General features: G+C 45.7%; 1 protein-coding gene across 2 annotated transcripts in view; it reads right to left on the bottom strand.

The window, feature by feature from the left end:
* asmtl (acetylserotonin O-methyltransferase-like) overlaps positions 1-19,235 on the bottom strand; it is a 75,913-nt gene that overhangs the window by 54,952 nt on the left and 1,726 nt on the right. The window contains exons 2-3 of one of the 2 annotated variants that reach the window (XM_041199874.1): positions 11,949-12,084; positions 3,357-3,488 (exon numbers count right to left, since the gene is read on the bottom strand). In XM_041199874.1, coding sequence (XP_041055808.1) covers positions 3,357-3,488; positions 11,949-12,041 — 225 coding nt within the window. In that variant the 5' untranslated portion in view covers positions 12,042-12,084. The remainder of the gene's footprint in view (positions 1-3,356; positions 3,489-11,948; positions 12,085-19,235) is intronic. The other variant, XM_041199873.1, reaches the window with a different exon arrangement.

Genomic DNA, 19,235 nt, shown 5'->3' with positions numbered 1-19,235 from the left:
AATTTGTCAGAAATAATTGTATATACAGATCACAATCCTTTAAAGTTTCTGGACAAATTTCGAGAGAAGTTCAAGACTATTCAGATGGAGTTTATCACCGCAACCATTTAATCTACAGATTATACGTGTCACTGGATGAGAAAATCTGATTACAGATGCTTTATCAAGAGTTTGAAGCTTAAAGGGAAAATTGGGACATTTAGATATCTGGACTCTGAACTGGAATGATTTCTGTTGATGCGAAGGATTTGGATATATATTGTTATGTTAATGCATGCATCTGGTAATGTAATAGTGTAAGTATATAGATAAGAATAGGAGATAGTATAAGATGGGTTAATAAAAACGAAGCCATCTTTTAAATTATGACGGTTCATTTTTCAATATGGAGGGGGATGTCAAGAAGATATAATAATTCTCATAATATTATTGGAATTTATTGTGAAATAGAGTAATAGTGGGATGTGTCTATGTATCCATGTGCGTGTATTTAAGACTTAATTGAATTAGAAGAGTCATACGGACTCGAAACATTAACTGTGTTCCTCTCCGCAGATGCTGTCAGACCTGCTGAGTTTTTCCAGGTATTTTTGTTTCAGCTAGTCTGGGTGTTTTGATGTAAGAGAATGAGTTAGGTTTGAAATGTTAGTTAGGTAAACATGGGGAAGTTTAGAAACATAGGTGTCAAGGGAACAGTTGCATTTTAAAATAAACCAGACGAGGTTGTTTTCAAAGGAGGGAGTGAAATGTGTCACCTAGCCAGGGACTGAAGTGAAGGGAACTCATTTTGAATTCGACTTGTTCAGGATATCATGTTTCTTTGCTTGGGTCTTTTAAAAGCTGTGTCTTACTGTTGCCTTAATGAAAGTGTAACTGGGAGTTAGACTGATGAGGAGATTTAGAAGTTATCATTGTAGTAATTTGTAGATCGATATATGTATTTAAATCATTTCTCTTATTAATAAATGTTTAACCTAGTTTTGCAAAAACCTTTAAGACATGGTGGTCTTATTACTACTGAATTCAAGGCACGCATCTCGAAATTTATACAATTTGAAAATTAGTTGTGCCAGTTGTTAAGTTTCCCTCTGAGATTTGAACAACTCAGCATTTAACATCTGTTGTGTCATAAGTGTTTCTCATGTTACATGCAGCTCTAGTTTGCTGATTTATACAATGCCCAACATTACCACTACAGTTTGTTTAATTATAAACAACTCCCACCAATGTTTGCTGCCCTTGCCGTTTCTTAGCCCCACCCAAACTGAATCAATGGGTGGCAGGAAATTAGGCTGGTCTAAATTACGTCTGTAAATGCATGGTGCGCAGCTATCCACCCTCACTTCACTCATGACTTTGAGGTGAGTGTAAAATTCAAAGCCTAGCTGCAACAGTGCTGCTCTGGGTTCTCAACAATGCCAGTAGGACACCTCACTGGTGCGGGTGTAGGGTTGGTCTGCTCACTGGTTTCCTCCATACTCCGGCCAAGTGTGTTCTTCGAGCCTCAGGCAGGGGCTGCACTCTGAAACAAAGACCAACATTGAGACTGGAGGTGGTGTGGGGGAGGAGTACAGAGAGAGACATGGGGAACATTGGACTATGGTGAGGTTGGAGCAGCGGGTGAAGGGGAACAGAGATATGGGGGCCATTGGGCTATGGTGGGGTTGTGGGGGGGAGGGTGGCAATGGCAGGCAGAGGGGATGCCAAGGGTAGAGAAGCTGGAGCCCAACCTAGAAAGCTGGATCGCAAACACGGAAGTGAGTGGATGGGAATCAAACTTTATGAATGGGAGGGGATGAACACAGGTTCAGAATACAAGTCGGTGGGCAGTTCTGTTTATGTGGCTCATGAGGGATGGGTTGCACAGAGGCTCATGGAGGGAGTTTGGGGGAGGCAGTCTGTGTTGTCATGAGTAAAGAAGAAAGGGGGGGCTCATTGAAAGTCATGATTTTTGGTTTGAGGCCAAGAGTTTGGGGTGAGAGCTGAAAGGCAGTCCTGGGGCTTTGTGGACCTCTTAGTCAGGGTGAGAGATTAAAGGCAGTCCTTGGGCTCTCTGGGCCATGCCACAGGGTAATGCATGGCATGCACATCATAGTCCCACCCTAGGGAGGGGCAAGGCCTGTGTGTTCAATTGGGATAAGGCACAGCTTGTTGTGCAGAGCATGGTCATGGTCTCACAATTGGTGGCCATGGAATTGTCTGGCTCACTACTAGGCTGTAGACGAGATGGAAATGCTTAGAGGAGGCATCTGCAACTTGTAATTGGGAAAATGTAATAAAAGGGTATTCAAAGCTCTCCTTGGTTGCGGGGGGGGGGGGGGTCCTCCACTGTAACTTTTCTATGGTTCTATGTGCTGTAATCTGCAAGGTTGTGGACCAGGTGCTGAAAAGTGGGATTAAAAATGAACAGCTAGCTTCTTCTTTCTCTTTTTAGGGCCAGCGCAGACACGATGGGCTGAATGGCCTCTTTCTGCACTGTAACTTTTCTATGATTCTAACAGCCAGCAATTTAACCACATCAACTTGGCACATGACCACCAGAGGCTCAGGCCCTGAAAATACACCATGAGATGCTGACCCTTTCATAGAATCATACAACACAGGTGGCGGCTATTCACCACATGTCTACACAGCTTTCTCTAAGAGCTCCTCAGCTAGTTCCACTCCCCTTACTTTTCCCATGTAATCCTGCAAACATTTTCTCTTCAGATAATGATCCAATTCCCTTTTGAAAGCCACAATTGAGTCTGCATCCACCACAATCTCAGGCAATGTATTCCAGATCCTAACCACTCGCTACATGAAATAGTTTTTCGTCATAACCATGTCGCTTCTTTTGCCATTCATCTTAAAACTAGTTCTCAACCCTTCAGCTGATGGGAACAGTTTCTCCCTACCCAGTCTGTCCAGATCCCTCATGATTTTGAACATCTCTATCAAATCTCCTCCCAAATCTTCTTTTCTCTAAAGAAAACAACGCCTGCCTCGCCATTCTGACCACGTAACTGAAGGCTTTCATCCCTAGAGGCATTCTCGAAAATCTTTTCTGCAATCCCTCCACTGCCTTCACATCCTTCCTAAAATGCGGTGCCCTGAATTGGACACAATGCTCCAGTTGAGACTCAACCAGTATTTGATAAAGGTTCACCACAACTTCCTTTTCTGAAATTCTCCCTCCCCTATTTCAGCAGATATGTTAAACCATTTATTTTAAAGCATTCAAATGTTAATTTCCCATTGAAAAAATTTCAGGGCCCCACTGCAAACAAAAACAATTACATTGGCGCTCAGATGTAGTAGAAACAGGCAACTGAAGGACTTTCAGTACACAATGTGATCAGCTTTTTATTACATACCAAGTGCATCCTTTTCGCCACTTCAAGGGCTTTTTCCCTTGCGGTTTCTGTTGCATAATCATATGGCATTTTAAAAGAGGACTTGTCAAGCGTCTCCCTAAACCATGATGGCACCACTTCAAACCTAAGACCCTGCAAAATGAGAAAAACAACATAGGTTACAAAACTCTGGGAAAAACAAACATTGGAAAATGGTACCGAGCTAAATAGGTTACATTATGAAGACTGGATGCACACTGAATTCCCTCTAACGCGGAAGATTAATGGGTGATCTAAATGAGCTGTTGAGGATGAACGCAGGATCTAATAGGATAAATAGAAAGAAACAATCTCCTTTAGTGTAGGATCGAGAACAAGGGGTCATGACCTTAAAATTGGAGCTAGGCCATTCAGGGGTGATGTTCTTCCTCAAAGGTTGGTACAGATCTGGAACACTCTCCCCAAAAAAGCTGTTGAAAGTAGGTTAAGTGAAAATGTACAAACTGAGGATGATATATTGTTAGGGCAGGATTGTAATTATTAGGGATCCAAGATGCTTAAATTAAGTTAGGATACAGATCAACAATGATTTGATTGAATAGCTGAACAGACTTCAGGGCAGACAATCCCTATCTACCTTTGTTCTTGTGCTCCTAACTGTTAACCCTTTAAATACCATGAACAAATTACTGCAGACATCATTATTTGAGGGTACTTGGTTTTAATGCTGAAGATACCCAAGATCAATAGTACTGTGCCCTAGAAACAACCCAATCCTAGCAACAGGTATTTTGGTTAAGGTTGTTCCCAACTCCAATCCAGGACCAAGGAGAGAGGGAGATTTCAATTCAAGAAGTAATGAGAAAAATAAGACAGACCAAATGGAAATCAATTCAGAAAAGAGTCAAATTAAAGCTGAGGTACAAAAACGGGACAGGGAAAAGAAAAAAAAGATAAATGTTTAAAAAATATATTTTATTTTTATGCTAAATTTAGCAGTCCAATGGTGAAATTGCATTCAAGTTACAGCACACTCTTTATGCTCTTTAAATTGTTTGTTAGCTCGTGGGTGTGGGCAATGCTAACAAGGAGCTCCTGTAGGGAGTTGCAGCACAAGTCCTTTTGTTATGAATGTGAGCATTGCTGGCATGGATAGTATTTATTGCCCTTGAACTGAGGGGCTTGCTAGGCCATTTCAGAGGACAGTTAAGAGTCAACCACATTGCTGTGGGTCTGGAGCCACATGTAGGCCAGACCAGGTGAGGAAAACAAATTTCTTTACCTGAAGGACATTAGTGAACCACAGAATGTTACAGAACAAAAGGAGGCTACTTGGCCCATCGTGTCTGCACCGACTGTCCGAATGAACTTAGTGAATGACTCAGTGCCATTCTCCTGCCTTTTCCCCATACCCCTGCAATTTATTTCTATTCAAATAATCATCTAATATCCTCTTGAATGCTTCAATTGAACTTGCCTCAACAGTTCCAGGCAATGCATTTCAGACTCGAACCACTCGCTGCGTGAAAAACTTTTTTCTCATATCACATTTGCTCCCTTTGCAAATCACTTTAAATCTGTGCCCTCTTGTTCTCAATCCTTTTGTAAGCGGTAGCAGTTTCTCCCTATCTACTCTATCCAGCCTCCTCACGTTTTGTCAATGCCTCCATCAAATCTCCCCTTAGCCTTCTCCTCTCCAAGGAGAACAGTCCCAACCTCTTCAATTCATCTTCGTAATTGAAGTTTCTCATTCCTGAACCATTCTTGTAAATCTCTTCTACAGGGTCTCCAATGTGTTCAATCCTTCCTACAGTGTGGCACCCAAAACTGTACACAATACTCCAGCTGAGGTCTAACTAGTGTCTTATATAAGCTCAGCATAATCTCCCTGCTCTTATATTCTATGCCCCTATTAATAAAGCTCAGGATACTGTATGCTTTATTAACCGCGCTCTCTGCCTGTCCTGCCACCTTCAATGATCTATGCACATATACACCCAAGTTCCTCTGCTCCTGCACCCCTCAAGAATTGTACCCCTTATTTTATATTGTCTCTCCATGCGCTTCCTACCAAAATGTATCACCTCACACTTCTCCGCATTGAACTTTTTCTGCCACCTATTTCTGTACTCACTTGCATGTGGCATTGGGGGTAATCCGGAGATGACTACATGTTAGGTTCTGCTTGCTAATTTTTGACCTAGCTCCCTAAATTTCAATTGTAGGACCATATCCCCCTTATTACCTAAGTCATTGGTACTAATGTAGACCATGACCTCTGGCTGATCACCCTCCCCCAGAAGAATGTTCTGCAGCCACTCAGTGACATCTTTGACCCTGGCACCAGGGATGCAACTTGCCATTCTGGAGTCACATCTATGGCCACAGAAATACCTGTCTGTTCCCCTAACTGATGAATCCCCTATCACTATTGCTCTTCCTTCTTCCTTCCTCCCCTCCTGTACAGCCGAGCCACTCGTGGTACCACAAGCTTGGCTCTGACTGCATTCCTCGAAGGAGCCAGTGCCCTCACCAGCTTCCAAAATGGAAAACCGATTTGTGAGCGGGGCCCCAGGGGACTCCTGCACTACCTGCCAAGTTCTCTTGGACTGCCTGGTGGTCACCACAACCTTTCTGTCTCCAGACTCCTAAGCTGCAGTGTGACCACACCGCTGAACGTGCTAGCCACGTGGCTCTCAGCCTTGCAGATGTGCCACAGTGACTCCAGCCAGTGCTCGAGCTCTGAAACCTGGAGCTCAAGTTTCTGCAGTTGGCAGCACTTCTTGCAAACGTGGTCATCTAGGGCACCAGTAGCATCCATGACTTCCCACATATCACAATACACACATTCCACTCAGTTGAGCTGTCCTGCCATGTCTTAATTTTATTTTACTATGGTTTATTTATGTTACTTTGGTATACTGACCCTGACTTTCCCTTATTCCTGCCGTTTCTCACTTAAATCCAACTTTTTAAAAAATAATGCGCTTTCCTAATTTATAGTAATTTAAAGACAGTCCCTAACAGCAGTTTCTTACCAACCAATGAACTTTGGGTTTTCCTGTGATGTCATTATGTTTTTTCTCACTCTCCTTTTGAACTCAGCGTGGGCTGGCTCCAAGCAGCTGACTGGTCACGCTGCCTCTCCAGCTCTTAGGTAAGCAGTGTAGGCCTCGAGACTTGATCCCAATTTATAGTCTCTCGCTTCAGGCTGCTTCCTTGCAGGTCTGCCCCCTCTCCGACTTCCAGATAAGTGGTGAACCAGATGGGTCGTTTCATGATCATTATTAATGACTCTGGCATTTTTTTCCAGATTCGTTAATTGAATTTAAATTACCAGGGCTGCTGTGGTGGGGTCTGAATTCATATCCCTGGAGCATTAGTCCAGGCTTCTGGAATACTTGTCCAGTAGCTTTACAACTATGCTCCCACCCCTTCTAGTCATGGTCCTCCCACGGGGTACAGAATTAGAGGATTTTTACGTAGCAATGAAGTAAAACAGCAAAGTAGAAAACGGTGCTATGAAAAATTTGAATTGTCAGACAAGTTGAATAAAATTTAAATTAAGAGGCAATCCCTGATAATTGGGCAGATTAAATACATTTTTTCCCCCTAATGTTGCTGTATGCAAGTAAGAAATTAGCCATCCTAAGAATTAAGGAGAATGATTTTACCTAAAACACAAAACTGTCTTCTAACTTCCTAGAGGTTGCCTCGCTGACAAATATATTTCTGGAATTGGTTGTCTCTGTTTAGGTGTTCCCCAGAATTTTAGTCAGGAACTCAGGAGGGTAGTTGGAAGGGGGTGGGAGTGGGGGTGGCGGTGGTCAGAAGGATAGTCGAGGGATGGGGGTGCCTAGAAGTGGTTGGGGTAGTGGTAGTCAGGGGGTAGTTGGGGGAGAGGTGGCAGTAGTAGAACTACCCAAGAGTTAGAAGTGATTTTAATTCTTCTAATTTTTCCGAGGTAGCTATTTCTTCCAAGACAGTCAGAACCATCTGAGGCCTCTGATTTAAATTGGAATTTGGGGTGGTTCCCAGTGCGGAGTAATTGCCCATCAGAAGTTTGAACTTCTTGGGCAATTCCCGTGCAGCCCTTGCATGGAGACTTCCAAGGGGTCCCCCAGCACACCTTCTGGGGTACCTCCCAGCTACAAGCCCCCAAGGATCGGAAGTTCTGTACCAAAATCTGGTATGAAACATTCTTTGCCATAGTAATACTCTGCTCAATGCAGTACAGCAGTGTGGAGTCACCGTCCTGAAAAGTCAGGGACCATTAATCTCTGAAGGTTATAAAAACAGAAAACACTGGAAATATTCAGAAGGTCAAATGGAAGACAGAAAAGTGTTAACGTTTCCGGTCAAAATGATCTTTCATCAGAGCCTCTTAGGCATTTTTTTTTGAGTAAGTGAACTTGTTTTTTATTGATTCAAGTTGGTTGCACTCCCTCTAGTGGTGTAATAATGAAACTTTTTTTAATTACAAAGAACACGAGTAGGGATGGGACAGGGAAAAGTTGAGACGGTAATGCCTATACGACACTCTCATCATCTGGTTTCAAAAAAAGTAACCAGCTTGCTGCACAGCCAGCACATCCTGAACAGCTTCTCGGATAACAGGAGTGACAGGTCTTTCCCTAACCAGCTGCATACAAGGCTCCATTGACACTGGATTTCCATTGATACCTTCAGGACTATGAAGGGTCTCAACTTGTGCCACAACGAGGCAAGGTTTCATTCATCGTTAAAACTTTGTTTCCCCTTGGTTATTACTGAGTAGTTGTTTACATATGAACATACGAACAAGGAGCAGGAGTAGACCATTCGGCACCTCAAGCCTGCTCTGCCGTTTAATAAGATCATAGCTAATCTGATAGTAACCTCAAATCTGCATCCCGCCTCCTGCCAATAACCTATCACCCCCTTTCTTACCAAGAATCTATCCACCTCTACCTTAAAAATATTCAAAGACTCTGCTTCCACCACTGTGTTTCTCTTTTTTTCTACAGCCCCAGCAAAGCAAAACACCAGTCTAATTGGACGGCCTAATGGTGTTGACACACTCCTTCCATGGGTACAGACCATAAAAATTGGGTAAATTTTCCAGCATTGCTCAAATGCACTTTAGTCACCCAAAAATCAGCACTATTGTTCAGATAATTTACTATTACAATAAGCCTTGATTGGAACAATTCTGATCAAGCATTACTGCTAAACCTTAAAACATCCCAATCCCCAAGGTTATTCCCTCCTCTCTTGAAGGACTTAATTACATTGAAATGCATAGAATATACAGCACAGAAACAGGGATTCATCTCACTTAATCTGTGCTAGTTTTATACTCAAGTCTCCTTCCATTTTATCTACCTCACCTTCATCCTTTCAGTATAGTTTTCTATTCCCTTCTTTCTCATGTGCTTATTTAGCATCCTATTTGCCTCCAGCATTTGTCGTGGTAGTGAGTTCCACATTTAAACCACTCTCTGAGTAAAGAAATTTCTCCTGATTTCCCTATTGCATTTATTAGGAACTACCTTGTATTTGTGGCATAAAACATAAAATGCTGGAAACATTCAGCAGGTCAGGAGGCATTTGTGAAGAGAGAAACAGGGTTAACATTTCAGGTATGTGCAGACTTGAGACATTAACTCTGCTTTTCTCTCTGCCGATGCTGCAAGATCTGCTGAATACTTCATGCATTTTCTGTTTTTATTTCAGATTTCCAGCACCCACAGTATTCTGCTTTTATCTAGCTTTGATTCCTCCTACAAGTGGAAACATTCACTCCACATCTACCCTGTCCAATCCATTCATAATTTTAACATCCTCTTATCAGCTCACCTCTAAGTCTACTATTTTTCCTAAAAAAAAGTCCCAAATTGTTCAATCTTCCTCACTATTGTGATCTCTCATCCTTGGAAATCTTTTTTTTGTACTTTCTCCGGTGTTTCTACATTTGTTTTGTCCCTAGATCTCTTTGCCCTACCTTTACTTAAAGTGAAGGTAGTGTGTCTAATTTGTGTACAAAACATTTATCTATGTTCACGTTCAATTGCCACTTAACTGCACGGTCTGCAAATTTTCTTAATGTCTTTGCATAATACATTGCATTCTTCCTCTCTGTTAGCTTTACCCCAGTTTGGCAACATTTGAAAGTTTTGATGGAGTTACTTTTTCCCTCGTTCAAATCATTAATTTACATTATGAGCAAGAGAGGTTTGAGCACTGGTACTTGTGGAACATTACTTTCTACCTTTTACCAATCTGAATGGCCACCCTTTATCGCTACTCTGCTTTCTGTTTTTTAGTCAATTTGCTATCTAATCAGTTATTTGTCCCTTGTCATGAATAATTTATCCTGGGATAGTGTGAATTTGAATGTCACTGCAAAGAGAGGCGTGTTGCTGAAGCTTTAACATTGTTGTGATCGTTTGAAATTTGGCATTCTTGCATTTGTCACGATGAATGCAAGACGAAAGCCTTTGACAACATGTCTCTCTTTATAGCAATATTCGTCCTGGTGTATTAGCTGGTATATCAGGTTGTAAAAACTCTCCTGCACCATGGTCAGCATTAGTATGATAGCCCCGACAGTCTAATAAAGAAAGTTGATTTAAGTACTGCTTTTATAACCTGGATATGTCCAAATTAAGATAATTGGAGAAAGAACCAGAAATGAGGAAAACAACTTTTTTTTTGTTATATTCTGGAATGCACTTCCTGAAAAGGTAATGGAAGCAGGCTCAAACATAACTTTCAAAAGAGAATACTTAAAGAGCATAAAACAGTTACAATACAAAAGGAGATGATTTTGCCTTTTGCATTATGCTGGCTACAGGGAAACTTGATGGGGAAGTATTTACAGGGTTAAGAAGAAAGAGCAAGAAAGCAGGACTAACTGGGCAAATCTTTCAAAGAGCCGGTAAGGACATGATGACTGAATAGCTTCCTTTTGTGCTGTATGATCCTAAGTGCAAACATGTATTTAATTTAAGCACAGCAAGATCCCAAATACAGCAACTGAATAAAGGACCAGATAGTCTGTTTACAGGTAAAGGCAAAATACTGCGGACGCTGGGAATCTGAAACAAAAGCAAAAAATGCTGGGAAAACTCAGCAGGTCTGACAGCATCTGTGCTTTGAAGAGGAGCCATACGGGCTCGAAATGTTAACTCTATCTTTCTCTCTGCAGATGCTGTCAGACCTGCTCAGTTTTTCCAGCTTTTTTTACTTTTGTGTCATTTTTTAGGTGTTTATTGTGTTTATTGTGGGCTCAGTGTCGGTCAGGATACCAGGAGAACACCCTTGCTCTCCTTTAAATAGTGCCACTGATCTTTACGTCCATTCAAGAGGTACATGGTTTAACATCTCATCCCAAAGTCGGCACACTGGACAGTGACCTTCTCACTCAGAGGACAGTGCTACTCTTGAGCCTAGCCTGACACCTAATATTCTGCCAATACTAAACATCAAGGTTCATAAATTTGCTCATAAATTAATAACTATTTGGAAAAGTTATCACAAAGTGAGCAGTATTTTTGGAATTGCACCTCGGCAACAAATCAAAATCTGGAGTTTCCTTTACTTTGATACAAGTGATAATCATTAGCAGGGTTGCGACTGGTCTAAAATTAATCAGAAACTCTAGGGAATTTTTTTTCAGAAAGGAACGAAGAGGATTAAGGAAGTTAGCAAGAAATCCAAAAACAATAAATCGCAGAATCAAAAAAACACTGCAGAAGAGGTCCTTCGGCCCATCAAGTCTGTACCGACAAGTGAGAAACACCTGACCTACCTAATCCCATTTACCAGCACTTGGCCCATCACCTTGAATGTTATGACAAGCTAAGTGCTCATCCGGGTACTTTTTAAAGGATGTGAGGCAACCCGCCACCACCACCCAGGCAGCGCATTCCAGACCGTCACCACCCTCTGGGTAAAAAGGTTTTTCCTTTCCCCCCCCTAAACCTCCTGCCTCTCACGTTGAACTTATGTCCCCTCGTGACTGACCCTTCAACTAAGGGGAACAGCTGCTCCCTATCCACCCTGTCCATGCCCCTCATAATTTTGTACACCTCGATTAGGTCGCCCCTCAGTCTTCTCTGCTTCAACGAAAACAACCCAACTCTACCCAACCTCTCTTCATAACTTAAATGTTTCATTACTTAAATGCAACATCCTGGTGAATCTCCTCTGCACCCCCTCCAGTGCAATCACATCCTTCCTATAATGCGCCGACCAGAACTGCACACAGTACTCCAGCTGTGGCCTCACCAAGGTTCTATACAACTCCAACACGACCTCCCTACTTTTGTATTCTATGCCTCGATTGATAAAGTATCCCATATGCCTTTTTCACCACCCCACTAATATGCCCCTCCACCTTCAGAGATCTATAGGCATGTACAAAATGGAAAGTGAGTTCACTGAGTATAAGTTTCACGAGGTGGGATATATAGCTTGGTTAAGAACAGTTAAAAGCAAACGTACATATGGCAAAAGTCTTCGCATTCCATTTTCAGCAGTATTACATTACTGAGTTTTTAAACCGCTTTATTTCAGAGCATAAAGTGCAGCCACAAGTAAACCATTGAGTAACAGTAAACCTGTACTTACAACGTTGGTCAAAATTTCCCTTCGGCGTGGTGAAGCACTGGCAAGGACCACACGCTTCCCTACAAGTTTGGAAATGACTGGATTCAGCACCATGATGTTTATCAACTATTTTTATTTTTCAGTTGTCTCACCTTCGCTTAAATAGAGAAAAAAAAAAGAGGTAATTATTATAAACCATACAGGTAGGCTGTATATCATGTGAAACAAAAACAAAAATACCTGGAAAAACACAGCAGGTCTGACAGCATTTGCAGAGAGGAATACAGTTGACGTTTCGAGTCCGAATGACTCTTCATCAGAACTAAGGAAATAGAGAAATGAGGTGAAATATAAGCTGGTAGAGTGGGGTGGGGCAGGTGGAGCTGGATAGGGGCCAGTGATAGGTGGAGCAAAAGAAGAGATTGCCAAAGATGTCACAGACAAAAGGACAAAGGGGTGTTGACGATGGTGATATTATCTAAGGAATGTACTAATGGGGACATTAAGGGTAGCAAGCAGGACAAGCTAGAGGCAGATGGCCCTAGTGGGGGTGGGATGGGGGGAGGGATCAAAATGGGCTAAAAGGTGGAGATAAAACAATAAATCGAAATACATATAAAAATAGATGGGAAAAGAAAGATTTTTTTTGTAAATGATAAATTATTGGAAAAAGGGGGATCGGAAAGGGGGTGGAGATAGGGGAGAGAGTTCATGACCTGAAATTGTTGAACACAATATTATGTCCGGAAGGCTGTAAAGTGCCTAGTCAGAAGATGAGGTGCTTTTTCTCCAGTTGGCGTTGAGCTTCACTGGAACATTGCAGTAGGCCAAGGATGGACATGTGGGCACAAGAGCAGGGTGGTGTGTTGAAATGGCAAGCGACAGGGAGGTCTGGGTCATGCTTGCAGACAGACTGAAGGTGTTCTGCAAAGCAGTCACCCAGTCTGCGTTTTTGGTCTCTCCAACGTAGAGGAGACCGCATTGGGAGCAGCGAATGCAGTAAACGCTGCTTCACTTGAAAGGATTGTTTGGGCCCTTGGATGTTGAGGAGGGGTCAAGTAAAGGGGCAGGTGTTGCACTTTCTGCGGTTGCATGGGAAGATGCTGTGGGAGGGGGTTGAACAGTAGGGGGTGATGGAGGAGTGGACCAGGGTGTCCTGGAGGGAACGATCCCTGTGGAAAGCCGCCGGGGGAGTGAAGGGAAGATATGTTTGGTGGTGGCATCATGCTGGAGTTGGAGGAAATGGTGGAGGATGATCCTTTGAATGCGGAGGCTGGTGGGGTGATAAGTCACGACAAGGAGGACTCTATCATGGTTCTGGGAGGGAGAGGAAGGTGTGAGGGCGGATGCGTGGGAGATGGGCAGGACACGGTTGAGGGCCCTGTCAACTACCATGGATGGAAAATCTCGGTTAAGGAAGAAGGAAGACATGTCAGAGGAACTGGTTTGGAAAGTGGCATCATCAGAACAGATGCGACAGAGGCGAAAGAACTGAGAAAATGGGATGGAGTCCTTACAGAAAGCGGGGTGTGAGGAGCTGTAGTCGAGGTAGCTGTGGGAGTCGGTAGGCTTGTAATGAATATTGGTGGACAGTCTATCACCAGAAATTGAGACAGAGAGGTCAAGGAAGGGAACGGAAGTGTCAGTGATGGACCACGTGAAAATGATGGAGGGGTGGAAATTGGAAGCAAAATTAATAAATTTTTCCAGGTCCTGACGAAAGCATGAAGCGGCACCGAAGCAATCACTGATGTTCCAGAGAAAGAGTTGTGGGAGGAGGCCTGAGTAGGACTGGAACAAGGAATGTTCCACACATCCCATAAAGAAACAGGCATAACTGAGGCCCATGCTGGTACCCATATCCACACCTTTTATTTGGAGGAAATGAGATGAGTTTAAGGAGAAATTGTTCAGTGAGAGAACAAGTTCAGGCAGATGCAGGAGAGTAGTGGTGGATGGGATTGTTCGGACCATTGTTCGAGGAAGAAGCGCAGAGCCCTCAGACCATCCCGGTGGGGAATGGAGGTTTGGAGGGATTGGACGTCCATGCAGAAGAGGAGGCAGTTGGGGCCAGGGAACTGGAAATTGTTGATAAGATGTAGGGTGTGAGAGGAATCGCTGATGTAGGTGGGAAGAGACTGGACAAGGGAAGAGAGAATGGAGTCAAGATAGCAAGAAATGAGTTCCGTGGGGCAGGAACAGGCTGACACGATCGGCCTGCCGGGACTGTCCTGTTTGTGGATTTTAGGTAGGAGGTAGAAGCGGGCCGTCCGAGGTTGGGAGACTATGAGGTTGGAAGCTGTGGAGGGAAGATCTCCAGAGGAGATGTATATCATATGAACTTTCACACATACATATTTACACCAGCATGGTTCAAAACCTGGAGCACCGGAGCCATAGGTGCATCATTTGTTAACCTGAGATCTGAGCCTATCTTTTCATTTGCTCAAGCACCTGCCAGATATCACCAAACTGTGTTTGAACTGGTAAACTTCAACAGTGCTTTATAATCTCAGACAGACAAAACAGGGAGAGACATATTAACCTTTCAAAAGTGGTTAAAAAATTTTTAAAACACAACAATTTTTCAGCAAAGATGTAAAAGCAAATTTTATAGTAATCTGAAATTCTTGAATTGAGAAAGTTTAAGCAAATTACATTTGCTTCTGAAGAATATGCTGATGTTTTTAATTTAGATTTATGTTTAAGGTTAAATAAAGCTTTACATTGCTTACTTCACTATCAAGCCAACAAGATGAGCCTGGAGCCTGCATGAAGAACCCACAGTGAACTCCAATCTAAAGCCTGCCCCATCGGGCTTCTTTAAAAGGTTCAGCTAATGCAAATAAAATACACATACACACTGACATTACAGCTCTGACAAAAGATCATTGACCTGAAACATTAACTCTCGTTTTCTCTCTCCACAGATGCAATCAGCCATGAGAATTTCCAGTTTTTTCTGTTTTTAAATTTGACAGCAACATACAGGCACAAACCCAGACCTATACTGACAGAAAGATACTGGCACATTCACAGACACTTGCTTGCACAGTCACCAGCACACTTGCACTGGCACATGCAGACACTGGCACACATGCAGACACTGGCACATTCAAAGGCACTTGCACACTCACAGACACTGGCACATTCATCAACACTTGCATGCACAGTCACTGGCACACATGCAAACATGGCACACACTGGCACGTGCAGACACTGGCGCACACACACACTGGCACAGTCACAGACACTAGCACACTCATCGATTACATGCACGGTCACTGGCACACACACAGACACTGACACACTGGCACATGTGCAGACACTGGCACATTCATAAGCACTTGCATACCCAGTCACTTGCACATTCGCAGACATTGGCACACATACACTAGCAAATGTGCAGACATTGGCACATGCACAGGCACTGGCACATGTGTAGACACTGACACAGTCGAAGACTGGCACATTCATCAACATGTGCACATGCAGGCGCTGGCACAAGACGCCAGCGCACGCGCAGGCGCTGGCACAAGACGCCAGCGCACGCGCAGGCGCTGGCACAAGACGCCAGCGCACGCGCAGGCGCTGGCACAAGACGCCAGCGCACGCGCAGGCGCTGGCACAAGACGCCAGCGCACGCGCAGGCGCTGGCACAAGACGCCAGCGCACGCGCAGGCGCTGGCACAAGACGCCAGCGCACGTGCAGGCGCTGGCACAAAACGCCCGCGCACGTGCAGGCACTGGCACAAAACACCCACGCATGTGCAGGCCTTGGCACAAAATGCCCGCGCACGTGCAGGCGCTGGGACAAAACGACAGCATACGTGCAGGCGCTGGCACAAAACGTCAGCACACGTGCAGACACTGGCACACGCGCAGGCACTGGCACACACGCTGCCATATTCGTCAACACTTCCATGCACAGCCACTGGCACACACACAGACCCTGGTGCATACACACAATGGCACATGTGCAAACACTGGCACAAACACAAACTGGAAAACACTGGCACACATGCAGACACTGGCACAGACAGGCACATTACTCGACACTTGCATGCACAGTCACTATCACATGCACAGGCACTGGCGCATTCAACAACACTTTCATGAACAGTCACTAGCACGCACACACACCGGCACACATGCAGACACTGGCATATGCACTACACTGACACAAAAACACTGGCATATGTGCAGACACTGGCGCAGATACTGACACACACATCGACACTTGCATGCACAGTCACTGGCACATGCACAGATACTGGAACACACACTGGCATATGTGCAGATGTTGGCACGTGTGCAGACACGGGCACACACATCGACACTTGCATGCACAGTCAGTGGCACACGTGCAGACACAGGCACACACATTGGCATATGTGCAGACATTGGCACTTGCAGGCACCAGCACAAGCCCGGGCAATGGCACAAGCCCAGACACTGGCACTCACACACACCCAGACACTCGCACAGATAATGGCACACAGCCAGACACTGGCACTCACACACACCCAGACACTTGCACACAATCAGATACTCACAGACACTGGCACACACCCAGACACATACCCAGGCACTGGCGCACACACACAAACACTGGCACATGTGCAGACACTGGCACATGTGCAGACACTGGCACATGCGTAGACAGTGGCACATATGCAGACATGATTACTCACATACTGGCACACGCACAGACACTGGCACATGCGCAGACACTCACACACATAGATACTGGCACACACACACACAAACACACTAGCACAAGCGCAGTCACTGGCACACACACAAACACACTGGTAAAAGCACAGACACTGACAGACACGCAAACACACTGCCACATGCACAGACACTGGCACATCCGCAGACACGATCACTCACACACACTGGCACACGCGCAGACACTGGCATACACCCACACACTGGTGCACACACACAGACACTGGCACTCACAGACACACATTCACACACATACTGGCACACACAGACACACTCGCAGACACTGGTTCACGTGCAGACTCTGGCACACAAACTGGAACACACAAACACTGGTGCTCACACGCACAGACACTGGCACATGCACAAACACACTGGCACACGCACACACAAACACACTGGCACATGTGCAGACACGATCACTCACACACATACTGGCACACGTAGACACTGGCACACACACAGACACTGGTGCACAGACACAAACACACTGGCACTCACACACTGGCACAAACCTAGACACTGGCATTTACACACAGGCACTGGTGCACACCCAGACAATGGCACTCACACACACAAGCACACACCCAGACACTGGTACTCACACACGAGCACACTGGCGCACACACACACACACACACACCCAGACACTCACACACAGACACACTGGCTCATGCCCAGACACTGGCACTCACACACACTAGCACACACCTAGACACTGGCACACGCACAGACACACTCACAGACACTGGCACACAGTCAGACACTGGTGATCACACACACCGACACTGGCACACATACAAACACACTGGCACATGCACACACAAACACACTGGCACATGTGCAGACACGATCATTCACACACACACACACTGGCACACAGACACAAACACACTGGCACACACCCAGACACTGGGATTCACACGCAGACACTGATGCACACCCAGACACTGGTGCACACCCAGACACTGGTGCACACCCAGGCACTGGTGCACACCCAGGCACTGGTGCACACCCAGGCACTGGTGCACACCCAGGCACTGGTGCACACCCAGGCACTGGTGCACACCCAGGCACTGGTGCACACCCAGGCACTGGTGCACACACAAACACTGGCACACGCACACGAGCACACTGGCGCGCGCACACACACACACACACAAACAAACACACTGGCACGCACCCAGACACTTGCACTCACACAGACACACTGGCACACACACACACAGACACAGCGGCACATGCACACACATTGGCACGTGCACACAGACACACTGGCACGCGCACAGACACACTGGCACGCACACACAGACACACACAATGGCAAACACATACACAGGCACACACAATGGCAAACACATACACAGGCACACACAATGGCAAACACACACTGGCGTACACACACACTGGCACACTGGCACTGGTGCACACACAGACACTGGCATTCCCACACAGACACTGGCACACACAGGCACACACAGGCACACAGACACTGCCACACACAGGTCTAGGCACACACACACACAGATGCTGGCACACCCACACAGACACTGGCATACAGGCGCTGGCACATCCACACAGACACTGGCACACAGGCACTGGCACACAGAGGCACAGACACTGGCACACAGACACTGGCGCACACACACGGACATACACTGGCGCACACAGACACGGACACACTGGCGCACACAAACATGGACATACACTGGCACACGGCCATACATAGACTGGCACACACACATACATACACTGGCACACACACATACATACACTGGCACACACATACATACACTGGCAGACACAGGCACTGGCACGTGCACACAGACACTGGCGCACGCACACAGACACTGGCGCGCGCGCACAGACACTGGCGCGCGCGCACAGACACTGGCGCGCGCACACAGACACTGGCGCGCGCACACAGACACTGGCGCGCGCACACTGGCACACACACATACACTGGCACACACACATACATACACTGGCACAAACATGCAGGCACTGGCACACACACTGACACACACACATGCACTGGCACATACACACACATGTTCTGGCACACACACTGGCACAGACACTGGCACATATACTGGCACAGACACTGGCACACAGACACTGACGCAAACATACAGGCACTGACACATACACTAGCATACATACACTGGCACACACATACACTGGCACGCACACATACACTGGCACGCACACATACACTGGCACGCACACATACACTGGCGCGCACACTGGCACTGGTGCGCACACTGGCACTGGTGCACACACTGGCACTGGTGCACACACTGGCACTGGTGCACACACTGGCACTGGTGCACACACAGGCACTGGCATACCCACACAGACACTGGCACACACAGGCACACAGACACTGCCACACACAGGTCTAGGCACACACACACACACCGGCACACCCACACAGACACCAGCATACAGGCACTGGCACACGGAGGCACAGACACTGGCACACAGACAGAGACACTGGCACACACAGACAGACACAGTGGCACACACAGACAGACACAGGCACGCACAGACAGACACAGGCACGCACACAGACAC

This window comes from Carcharodon carcharias, chromosome 11 (genome assembly GCF_017639515.1).
Source record: "Carcharodon carcharias isolate sCarCar2 chromosome 11, sCarCar2.pri, whole genome shotgun sequence".
Classification (NCBI taxonomy): domain Eukaryota; kingdom Metazoa; phylum Chordata; class Chondrichthyes; order Lamniformes; family Lamnidae; genus Carcharodon; species Carcharodon carcharias.
Note: the sequence above shows the minus strand (reverse complement) of the source record. Positions and strands in the feature narration are given on the sequence as shown.